Source organism: Ambystoma mexicanum, chromosome 7q, assembly GCF_040938575.1.
Source record: "Ambystoma mexicanum isolate Mex_15411 chromosome 7q, UKY_AmexF1_1, whole genome shotgun sequence".
Lineage (NCBI taxonomy): Eukaryota > Metazoa > Chordata > Amphibia > Caudata > Ambystomatidae > Ambystoma > Ambystoma mexicanum.
Window position 1 is genome coordinate 144,405,202 of NC_090941.1, and position 12,275 is coordinate 144,417,476.

Here is a 12,275-nt window from a genome sequence, read left to right on the forward strand (position 1 = left end):
CCTCTGTGACACCCGCATTTAGCTTCTGTATTTTCTTCCTGCCGTGTGTATATCCTGAATCCCCATAAGCTAGTGCGCAGCTATATTCAAGTCCCATTATCATTATATATACCGCACCTCACTAATCAGGAGCAATGCTTCACTTCTCGTCTTTGCCGCCGCGGTAGTCCATTGTCTCCTGCGGGCCATTCTGTGCATCCAGCCAGTCCATGGCTTCTTCGGGGGTTTCAAAGAACAGAACCTTGTTTTTATGACAGATTTTCAGCTTCTCAGGGTACATCAGCATATATTTGAAGCCAGCTTCCCGCAGTCTCCTCTTGACTGCTCCAAAGTTTAGTCGGCGTCTTTGCACTTGGAGTGTGTAATCCGGATATGCCGTTATTTCTGCGGATGCTCTTCTTATAGTGCCCCCTCCCAAAAATGTTCCAGGATTCTTTCCCTGTCCCGGTAATTTAGTATTTTGGCGATGATTGGCCTCGGTGGGGCACCTGGGGCCGGTCTCCTTATCAGTGCGCGGTGGGCTCTCCCCACCGCGAATCCCTGGCTGAGTGCCCCCCATCCATCTCTTGCAGCAACATGGTTTCTATGTATTCCGTGGGATTTGATCCTTCTTCGCCTTCCGGGAGCCCTATTATGCGTATATTGTTCCTCCGAGCATGTCCTTCGGCCTCCTCAGCCCTCCTTTCCAGGTTACCCACTTGTTGGTGCAGTGTGTGGATCTCGGAGGCGTTCGCCGTGCAGGTAGTAGTGTTTGATTAGACTTCTTTTTCCAGCTCACTCGTTCGTTCTGCTATCGCTTTGATGTCTTGTCATCTACTTGCACTGCGTCGATCTTGAATTCAAGAGACGTCTTGAGGTTTGCCATGGCTGTTTCTAGTTTAGTTTCCCACGTGGCTTTTAGGTCTGCTATCGCCTCCAGGATCTGTCTTTCATTTCTCGTTGGTTCTGTGTCAGACTGTGGATTTTTCTCCTTGTTGCTGGCGCTCTCTGTTGGTTTAGGTGTTCTGGTGTATTATTCCATGGTGGGCTGCTTCCGTTTGGATTTGGGGAGTTTGGATGCCATCTTAGTGTCTGCTGGGGTGGTCTCCACTGCTTCCCATGGTCCGGGTGTTTGTTGTGTGCGCTGCGCTGGCTTTATGTCTCTAGACTTTTCCCCAGAGGCCAGCAATTGCGCTAGCGAGGGCCAGAGTGTCTGCCCCGGTGTTTGTGTATTATTGTGGTATGGTAGTCTTTTCCGCCTCAGTGGCGTTCGGGCTCTTCCTACCGCCAACTGTTGATTGTGTCTGTTACTGTTTGCTGTGTATATGCCTAGGGTTGGCTACCATGTTGATTCACCCTCTAAGGGTCCGTGGTTTTGTCAGCAGTGCTGGTCTCCTTGATGCGGTGGCCTTTGTGTTGAAGTGCCTATGTGTTGGCCCCCTTGCCCTTACTGCTTGCACTCTCAGAGTGGAGTGTTGTCCATTCCTAAAGTGGGGCACCTCTCAAGTGCCAGCCTCTGTCCCACAGCCTCCAGTTGGGCTGTGATTTCCCTGCTGTGCCCTTTTTTCTTGTGCTTCTCCTTGCGGGCTTCACCGTGCCCTAGGCACAGTGCTATGTGTTTGGTCCTCGTAACTCCAGTTGGAGCTGGGGAGCTTCCCCTCTGTAGGCAGATTGCCAGGTTGTGGTGCTTCGCTGTTTAAACTGGATGTGGTATTGGCATGGACACCTTTTTTTTAGGGAATGTAGCTTGTTTTGTCCTCTGTTTTTTGTGCCTCCAGCTTCCTCCTTGCCTACGGCCCAGGACAAACGCGCTCCAGGCCTGCTATTGTTCTCAGTGCTTAGCGGCCGAGTTGCTGGTGGGGCTCTCACCTTCTTTCTTCAATGCGTGTGCTCCGCTTCGGTGTTCCGCTCCCCAGCTGATTCCCATTAGCCGCGTATCCCGCGGTGGCTCATCTGCTTCCTTCAGCGCGGTTTCTTCCGAAATTAGGGCTCGAGTGTCCGCACTCTTCCCAGATGGCTCAACGCCACCCTCCGCATTGCCTCTCCTTCCTTCAGAGGGGTGCCGTAACAGGAGGGGTCCCTCCGATCTCAAGCCGCACTACTGATACGCGTTCACCGGGGCCGCTTGTTCTTCCGGCATGCTCCGTATGCTTGTGTACATGGAGCTTGCTCCTTGCGCATGTGTCCGCTCTGTGCATCGAGCGGTCGCTGCTTCTCGCCTCTGAATTGTGCTTTTGTTGCACTCCGCTTCACTTTTCCTGGCTAGGCTCTTTGTTCTGGGGCGGACATTTTGGATGGTCGTCCTCAGAGATTGTGCGACTTTTCCGGCAGCGATATCTTGGTCCAGAGTTTACAATTTCGGTCCATATTGCTCTAGCTGTGTGCCGCCCACCTTCATGCAGCTGTCACTGCTTTCTGTGTTGAGTTCCGTATGATATGCCGGCGGGCATCTCCAATGTTCAGGCGCATCCGCGGGAGCTTCAGGGATCCCCCGCCTCTTACATGGCTGGCTAGCCACACCCCTCAGGAGCCCAGCACTGATGGCGCTATTGTGGATGGAGCTGGCGCCGGAGCACTCATATCGGAAGACGGAGAACTGTAGCTTATTGATGGGCCTCACCTATAGGAGCCCTGGCCAAGCCTAAAGGATTATGGTTGCAGTCTTTCAAAGGGTCTCTGGCGATACATCCAAGCCTGGTGGACCCACACGGAGCCACTGGCTGGAAATGCCGGGCTGTTGTTAATGATGTCTAGCATCTTTAGCCAAAAACAGCCTCCGATTCCTCCCGTGTGGAGGGTTTGGTTGTGAAAAGTACCTGTGGTGCCTTCTCCTTAGAGGAGTTCCCAGAGCAGTGACTTCTCTTCTTCAACAAGGAATAAGAGTGATGCCTGCACAAACCTCCGGATGAGCTTAACCTCTTGCCATGTTTCTTCTTCCTTTTGTCCTTGCAGACTAGTGAACTTCTTTTGGTTTGGCGCTCTGCATCCGGCAACCTCAGACACATTTGCCTAACATCTTTTGTATTGTATAAAAAGGTGATAAGTTTCGCAGCCCACTTCCGAAGCGCCTTAGGGTGCATCGTCAACACGACTCGCAGTCCTGCGTGTCATGTCCTTACGCCAAACGGTATAACAAAAATCCTGTGGGGGGGCGGTCGGGAACGGCCATTTGGCAACCACAGTTGATGTAGTGCTTAAGGTCTTCATCAGATTCAGCATGGTGCGAAACATCATGTCTGGCATTTGGAGCCTAGAGGTGTGAAACGAGTCGACATGGAGCCGTACTGCACCCCCTGGTGGGGGCAAAAGTTTCCAAAGAGCAGCGGTGCTGGGAGATGGACAGAGGAAACCATGGAAGAAAGGAATCCATTAGAAATCAATTTATCGTTGTGTATGTGCTGTCTACTGCATTTACATGACTATACTGAGGAGTCACTGCTGAGGGTAACTACTGGAATGTTCAGGTACTGGTCAATGGCCAGGCACCCCTTGCCAGAGGCTATGGACTTACGTTTGATGAGGACTCCAAGGAAAAAAAAGACTTTGAAAACAACTGTTGGGTATAGAACAGTTGAAGGAAGCAGAGGAAAGAGAAGCTGTGTTGATGCTCCCTAGTGGATCGTGGCCTCGAGTCGCCACTCTGGGGCCTTAGGGACCGTACGAGCTGGGCTATCTATGCCATCCATGGCCCAACTGTATCTGCAGTCCAGCCTGTGTTAGCAGGGGAGTCTGGGGGGGCAGGGGTAAGAGGCACGCAGGCTGCATATGCAAGTAGTGGCCCAAAGCCCGACGTCCTGTGGCTGATGCAGTCTGCCCTAGGGCCAGTCGTGGTGGGCCCTGAACATTCATTGACCATGGGAGCTTGAAGCTTGCGGCCTGGGTAAGAAAGCAGAGACCTTGCAGCATGGTGACCTGGCCCTGTGCCAGAAGAGGCGGGCCCAAAAGATATCTGCTAAGTACTGGGCAGTGTGCACAATGCAGCCTGGGTACAGTTGAGGACACCCAGTGATGGTTAGACAACCGGCCCCAGGGTCAGACAGCATGGGCTGCGAAAATCCACAAACCGTGCCGGCCCAAACTGAGTGCGCCGGTCAGCCCACACTAGAGCTTTGGCTATAAGGCCTTCAACTGCCCACGTGCCAGATGGGGAGGGCATTGTAGCTGGAGAGTGGGCCCGCCGTTGTGGGACAAGGCAGCCGTGGAGGACAAAGTGAGCCACAATCACTTAAGTCCCCACTCGGGTGGGAGGAGCTCATTGGCCGCGTGCATGGGTTGCCTCTAAATTAAATCGGCACTGCCACAGAGGAAATTGACCGATTGAACCGACTACACAAAATCATCACTGCCCTGTGAATTAATAGCTGCACCACCACAGAGAAAATAAAAAAAAGCCAGCATGCGATGCAGTCCCCATGAACAGGGACTCAGAGTTACAAAAACCAGTGGCAACCACCCATGGTAGAATGGGTGGGAGAAAAAACAAGGAAGAAAGCCATGCTTACTTCAACGGACAAGGAGGTCAGCTGTAAGGACAGCTGTAAGTCATAATTTGAGGGTCAGGTGATATATATTCTGTTTAAATATTGTAAAAGCGTCAACAGTTCAAATGTTAGCAGCCCAGGAAAGAAGTGTTTTGGGGCCTGCTCAAGGTTGGCCAGGTAAACAGGTTGCACAGAGGGCCTTAACCCGTAACCCATTAATAAAAGGAGCAGCCATAGTGAGGGTGATATAGAGGGTGGAGCGGGTATGGTATAAAGTAGGACAAGTTGACCTATTTATTTTTATATATAATCGCCCTCAAGGGTTAAAAACTCCTCTCTACCACTGTGTGATGTGCCTTAATTTCATCAAGGAACTCAGGATGTAGCTCATCTTCTGTTTTATTTGTCATCTAATGGGGTGCAGTGGTATCACCCGGACCTAGTAGTGATGGCCAAGCAGTGGGCCAGGGCCTTAACACCTGGGATACATTTGTTCAGGTGAGAATGCATTAATTTCAGTTGTGCCCTATAGTGCAGAGGACATGGAAATATTGCCTGGATTTAAGAAGATAGGAGTACCATCCCTCTAGAGAAATGTCTTAATGTTATTTTCTACACAGCTAGAACCTGAAACATCTTTGCAGCTTTCAAAATTCTGATAAGAAAAGTGGCCCAAGCACAGTTTATTAGAAACCCTTAGAATGTAATCTTTTGAGTTTGTCGTAACTATGATGTCTCCCAATTGATTAAAATCCCAAAATCCAGCGATTGAATGTACGGGATTGTGCACATATGGTAATAAATCTGTCTTGAGTCATAAATAAAATATTGTCCAAGTAGATTAATAAACATGACCCTTTTGCCCTTCGGAATCCTACAACTGGATGTAAGATTTTTGTAAAGCATCAAGGGGCAGAGGAAATATTGAACAGCCTGGAACAAAACTAAAAAACTTGGTTTTGCAATAGGTAATAACAAAATAGGTACTCACTGTATTGACTTCGGAACTACTAATCCCTAGTCTCCTTTCCTTCATACTTTATGGGACAGCTCTGGAGCCTTTTGCACCGCAAAAGTGCATTCCCCTCTAAACTTTGAACATGTGTGAGGGTGCTGGGTGTGAAATGCCTGTAAATTACACATTTGTGGAGCGATTTCAGATTGAACATTGGACAAAAACCTGTGTCCATCTTCTCCACTATAAAAATGTTTTTTACATGTCACCAAACAATCGCTCGCTTGCCAAACTGCAAATCTCCAGACAAACAAATTGATGTTGAGCCTTTGTCACCTGATAGGAGCATGTCATCTGGACAGGAGTGCATGTGTTTCGCTAAACAGTGTCAAACATAGCCTATGACAATACACATAATACATTTGACTTTGCCAAAACATATCTACAAGGATATAGAGGAGCAAGGAAAGAGGACTTGCGTCCAACTCTGAACCGTGGCTATAGGGACTAGATGGACACCACTGATGGAGGGTCTGCCAAGGGGAGGAATCATACACATTGATTATGAGAATTTCAGTTTCATAAGGAACAAGAAACGATAAGTGCATAGAAGGAGCATCTGTGCCATTAACTGAATCTCACCTACCCATTATATTTTAGTAGGATTATTGGGCCTTGCTAATAAAAATAATTTAAAACATCAAACCAAAAGTGTACAAATCTGTGGCAGCCTAGACTAAGTTAGAAATGCAAATATTACTAAATACAGAATGGAACAAATCAAACTGTTTTGTAGGTCCTGACAGCCTACACGATATCTCACACTCTAATCTAAAAAAAGGCACATGTCAAAGAAACAGATAATTCATGATGTTAGGCTCCTTATTAATACCTGATCGAGATTGGACAGACTGTTGGGATCTTGACTTAATGCCTGGTATTGTCCCCTTAGTCGATCTCCTGCGGCAATCTTTCTGAATTTCTTCAGGTCCACAACGTATAAGGCACTGCAACAAGACAATCCATTAGTGACTAATGGCATGGTAAGCGCATCATACAATTCTGTTTTATCGACTAAGGGCAGAGTCAACATAGGATAGACTATTTGCATCCCATTGTTTTGAACAGATTAATGGTCTTCCACATCTTCAAGTCCATCGGTTCTCAAGTGAACAGCAAGACCACCAAAAAAACGGATTCTTGGTTTATAATTTGCACACATGTCTAAGGTTAGCATGAATATCTATGCGATATGACTACAGAATAAAAGAATGCATGCTACATAAGCCTTACTCACTTAGGGAGTGGTCATTACCATGCGGTAATTGCCTGCTTCCAAGTCATTAGTTGAGAAGGAGAAATTACTTAACAGTAATGTTCCTTCTATGGATTCTTCTCCCACAGATTCCTCATCTTGATAGATAGGTATTCAGTATCAGCTGCTCAGGAACCGTATTGACAGGGGGCGTAGTACTGCTCAATACATCATCAACAACTCCCTCATTTATAGCCGCGCCATTGCTCGATCGGACGTGATGTTGGGCGTCGTATAACAGGATGTACTACTCCCTCACACCGCAGTTCCCCCACACCGCCGTGCTCAGCCTGCGAGTGGTAACATGCAATAATGGGGAAAATCATAGAAACAAACAATACAAGAACAGCAAACAACAATTGTTTGCCTACCTTATTGTTCCATACCTCAACTATGTCGACAAAACCAGAAGAAACAGGGCAGTCTTGTCAGCCAACAGCTGCTGCCCAAAACGTAGCACTCTGCTCCTCATGCCATAGCCCACAGAACATGACCGCAGAATGTGATAAAGATTATGGACTTCCAAGCTCGGTATGCTGGGAGGGCGATGAGGAATCTGTAGGAGAAGAATCGATAGAAAGAACATTACTGGTAAGTAATTTCTCTTTGAATCGATTGCACTCTCCCACAGATTCCTTATCTTGATAGACTCCCAAAGTAGTAACAATGCTGCACGAGAGTTAGATTTAACACCCAAAAACTCTGGAGGACTGCCCCAACAAGGCATGCATCTGCTCAGTGGGCCAACTTTAAGCTGGGATGCTTGATAAACGTGTCAAGAGAAGACCACGTTGCTGCGTGACAAATGTCTGTAACTGGCACTTCCCTCTCGAGAGCTGAGGAGGCTGCAACACGTATGGTAGAGTGGGCCCAAAGCCCTGCTGGAACCTCCTGTCTGGTAGTAATCAGATATGTACAGAACTATCCATCGAGAGATCATTTGTTTGCTAACTGCTCACCCCAAATTGGATCCCAAGAGGGCGCTGAGTTTTGACCTAGCCAGAACAAGCAGTTTCAGGAAAGATGACCGCCAATCTGTGGAGCGTCTCCTAATCCTCGGGAAGGATGGGGTAGAGGGTAAAAGGCTGATGAAATTCAGACACCACTTTTGGCAAAAACCTAGGGCGCACTTTCAGGGAGACCTTTTCTTTAAAATAATTCAGAAAAGGAGCTTTAATAGAGAGTGCCTGCAATTCGCGGACCCTTGTAGCGGATGTGATTGCCACACAAAAAAACAGTCTTAAAAGTGACAAGTCTGATGTGAGCTGAATGCAAAGGCTCAAATGGAGCCACCATCAGGAAGGTGAGAACCAAGTTGAAATCCCAATCAGGGACCACGAAAGGCAAAGGAGGGGAAAGAATTAACTAGGCCCTTCAAAAACTGGACCCTCACAGTGATGTTAAAGAAAGAACCTTGTTCTGGCATACTTTTAAAAAGTGAAAGAGCTGCAAAATACCGCTTCACTGTGCCCACTTGCGCGCCCGATTTGGCTAAGGCCAGCAAAAACTCCATCACCGAGGAGGTGGGACACGATATGGGGTCCATCCCTTTCACCAAGTCACAAACGTTCTCCCTCTGCACACGTAGAGAGACCTAGTGGATGGTCTATCTACAGCCAACAGCACCTCTAGCACCTCTTAATCAAAGTCCCAGTCTCTAAAGAGCCAAGTATGCAGGTTGAGAAGGTTTGGGTGAAGCACATTGCCCCCTCCCCTAGCACCCTGACTGTGACAAGAGGTCCGGTTTATGAGGAAGCCGAAGAGGTGGGCACAAGGCCAGTTCCAGGAGATCTCACGTCCTCTTCGTCCTCCTCACCTAATCTGGGGTGATCAGGATCAGGTGAGCACTGAACCTCTGCAACCTTCCGAGAACCCAAGGAATGACTTATTGGCAGAAATGCATAATGGAGGTTGAAGACCCACTACAAATGTGTCCACCAATGCCTTTGGGTGGAAATTCCCTCGAGCAGAAATGCTTGCACTTCGTGTTGTCCACTGTCGCAAACAGATCTACCATCGGGGTGCCCCACCGGGCTAAGCTCATCCAAGCGACCTCTGGGCATAGCTCCCACTCATGGAAGACTGAGCTCTGCCTGCTCAGAGCATCTGGCAACCCATTCTCCACCCCTGCCAGATGAACTGCAGAGGCTGAGATGTTGTTCTCCAGTATCCAGAACCATAGCTGCATGGCCTTCCAACACAGTGGTAGTGATCTCACGCCTCTCTGCTTGTTGAGGTAGTGCATGGTCACAGTGTTGTCCGTCAACACCAGCACATGTTTCCACTGCAAGGGGAGAGCAAAAGCTGTCAGCACCAGTCTGACTGCCCGCAGCTCCAGCAGACTGATGTGGCAACCTTTCTCCTTCGGAGACCAATGACCGCTGATCTGGAGAGAGCTGCAATGAGCCCCCTCAGCCGTTCAGTGAGGCGTCCATGACCACTCTTAGCCATGACACCCAGAAAGGTTCTCCCGCCATGTTTATCTTGTCGCTCCACCAGGCCAGGTCGTACGCCAGAGACCTCAACACCTGGAACACAAGGAAAAAGACTGACCATGAGCGCCACGTTGGTGACTCTCCCCTTGGGAGGAAAAGCCTTCCCGTTCGGGGTGTCCAAGACTGCTATGATGAATTGGAGATTTTGCGCTGGTGAACTTTATGATTTCTTCAAGTTCAGGGAGAAACCCAAGTCATGCAGGAGTTCACAGGTGTCCTCGAGATGCCTCAAAACATGTTCCAGGTGAAGGTGGAATCAGCCAGTCGTTCAAGTATGGAAAAACAAAGACGGCCGCTCTCCTGAGGTGGGCCGACACTACCGCCATCAGCTTGGTGGCAGAGGTCAAGCCAAAAGGGAGCACTTTCAATAGGTAATGTGCATCCCAGATGACGAACCGTTGGAACTGCCTGTACTTCCTGTGAATGGGCATGTGAAAATGGGCATCCTGAAGTTCCAGTGACACCAGCCAGTCTTGGAACTGCAGATGCCGGATCATTTCCCTCAACATCACCATCCTGAATTTGCCCTTCCTCAGGAATTATTCAAATTCTTGAGGTCCATTATGGGATGGAGGCCATTCCCTTTTTTAGGAACCAGAAAGTTTTGGGAGTACCAGCCCGAGCCTACTTCCTCGGCTGGAACTGCTGCCACTGCTCCCTTCAAAAGAAGGGCCTGCAGCTCTTCCAGTAGTTCCCTTTCCAGCTGTCGGGTGTCTGGTGGTCTCCTCAAAAATGGGAGGCATTAGTACTCGACCAGTTGAAGGACCCAGCCGTCTGAGGTAATTTCCTTCCATTTGCCCAAGAATCCAGAGACTCTCTTTCCAACTTGTAAGAGACCTTAAAGTGGTTTCTGAGGTGCCATAGAAGTTGACACTACTGCAGCGGTCGACTGCCTCACCCCTCTTCTACCCCTACCAGGCCTTTAGAACGTGTATTCCCCTATATTGTCCTGGGGCGCTTGTGCCCTTCTGGAGAAGGTGGAGGACCTCCTGTAACCCCGTCCCTCTGGACCCGAAGGCAAAATTCTGCGGCAGGGGCTGTTGCTGCACCGCTAGCCCCAGAGACTTAGCTGTGAGCTTTGAGTCCTTAACCTTTTCTAGGGACTCGTCGGCTTTGTGGCCAGAAAGATGCTTGCCATCGAAGGCTAGTTTGAGCAATTTCACTTGAACATTCAGGGAAAACTTTGAGCCCCTCAAATACGCGGACCTGTGTAAGACTGTCAAAGTGCTCATAGCATGACTCATGCAGTCAGCGCATCCAGCCCTGCTTGGAGCAGCCGACTCGCCATTTACTTGCCATCAGCCACTATATCTAGGAAGCCAGCCTTTACTTCCCCCTCTTGGAGGTGATCAGCTGCTCCACACGATGTGAGAAAATTTGGAGATAGCACAAGAGGCATTTGTAGCCTTAAGGGACATGCTCCCTGAGGCAAAGAACTTTTTCGACTTTCTGTTGGTGGGGAGGTGTGACGTCGACAGCCTGGGCGTAACCAACGCAACCTGCACCACTAAACCCTCTGGTTTTGGGGGGGGGCTGGGATGCCAAAAATAGGAGGTTGCATCTTGCTGGCTTATACTTTTTCGTAAGCTCTCTGTCGACTGCTGGTGTCAAACACAGGCGATGCAACAAGGCAATGACCGTTTGCTATAACTGTGTTGAATGGCAAAGTACGTTCCGTTTGCGGGCCATGGTTGAGGATGTCAGTGAGGTCATACTATGACACCGGCTTCAACAGAGCGCCAAGCCCAAAGGCTAAAACAACCTTCTCGACCGCCTTGTGGTATTACGCGTTCGGATGTGCGTTCAGATTCAATTGCTGGAATTCAACAACCGGGGATGTGTCCGGATCACTGGCATTGTGGGGGCCCTCCGCAAGTTGAAACAACTCAGTTTGGTTCGCCATAAAGTCAGGCAACGAATCTAAGGTTGCACCTCCCATCAGATGAAACCCAACCAGTATCGAGTCACCCTTCTCATCGAAAATCGACTGCATTGAATCAAAGTACATGGATCGAGTATCTGGTACAAAACTTCGTTCTTGCGGGGCGGCCGACAGTTTCAGAGCAGGAGGAGGTTTCTCCTTAGGAGTCTTGCTCGAGGGCCTTTGACAGACCTTGGCACTGTTCGTGCCAGATGGACAATGCGCGGTTGGAGCCGTATCGACCTGCAGCGTCTAGGCGGAAGCTGTACCAGCGGAGGCCTTCTCAAAGACTTTGAGAATTTTAAAACCCTGATGCTCAGACTCCTCCCTAGACACACCCTTCGCAGGGTACAACTTACCCCTTTCATCCGACAAGCCAGAATCGCGTCTGCATCTGCGTTTAGTTCTTGTCTGACAATGATTAGGGGTGGTGAGATCATCTACAGGAGTGCAAATTTGTTTTGATTTCTTATGTCGACAACCCTCTCGATGCTTCTCAAGAGTCAGACCCTTTGTATCATGCTGCAAAGCACCAGTTTAGCTTAGCGTTCCTTCACCGCCTCCGGGTTCAAGCAAGAACCCCATGCTCTGTGGCGTGCCCAACACCAAGACACTACACACAGAGAGGGCCTAAATTGTCCAGGTTTAAAAGCTGCAAGGCCTTCAACTCCAAAATGTCACTCGTGGATCCACACACTGACATACTGACACAGTATCAAATTCTAGAATTGAGCGTGTTCCGAATAGTGTGCTGATCGCGTGGAAAAAAGGAACTGAGTGGTGAGAACATAGTACATCCTTTAACAAGACGCCCAACGTCATGCCGAATCGAGGAATAACGTGGCTGTATACGAGTGAACCGCCGATGACGATAATCGAGAGGTACTGTACCCAGTCTAAAAAAACTGAGCAGCTGATGCTGGATAGCCTTCTATCAAGGTGAGTTATCTGTGGGAGTGTCAAGAATCCAACCGCAGTCTAAGACTCACGGTATCCTCACACCATGCCACAAAGCTCTGCTCTCTCCCCCGCTATGTAAACAACGTTGCTTGCAGAAAGATCCAGGCAAAACCCCAACACGTAATGTTTCTTTCTATGAACGTTGGGGGTTGTCATGGCGATGGTGGTG

General features: G+C 49.0%; 1 protein-coding gene across 2 annotated transcripts in view; it reads right to left on the reverse strand.

Annotated features, from left to right (window-relative positions):
- UGGT2 (UDP-glucose glycoprotein glucosyltransferase 2) overlaps positions 1–12,275 on the reverse strand; it is a 1,923,861-nt gene that overhangs the window by 253,073 nt on the left and 1,658,513 nt on the right. For both annotated transcript variants that reach the window (XM_069639785.1, XM_069639786.1), the window contains one exon: positions 6,308–6,422. In XM_069639785.1, the coding sequence (XP_069495886.1) occupies positions 6,308–6,422 (115 nt within the window). The remainder of the gene's footprint in view (positions 1–6,307; positions 6,423–12,275) is intronic.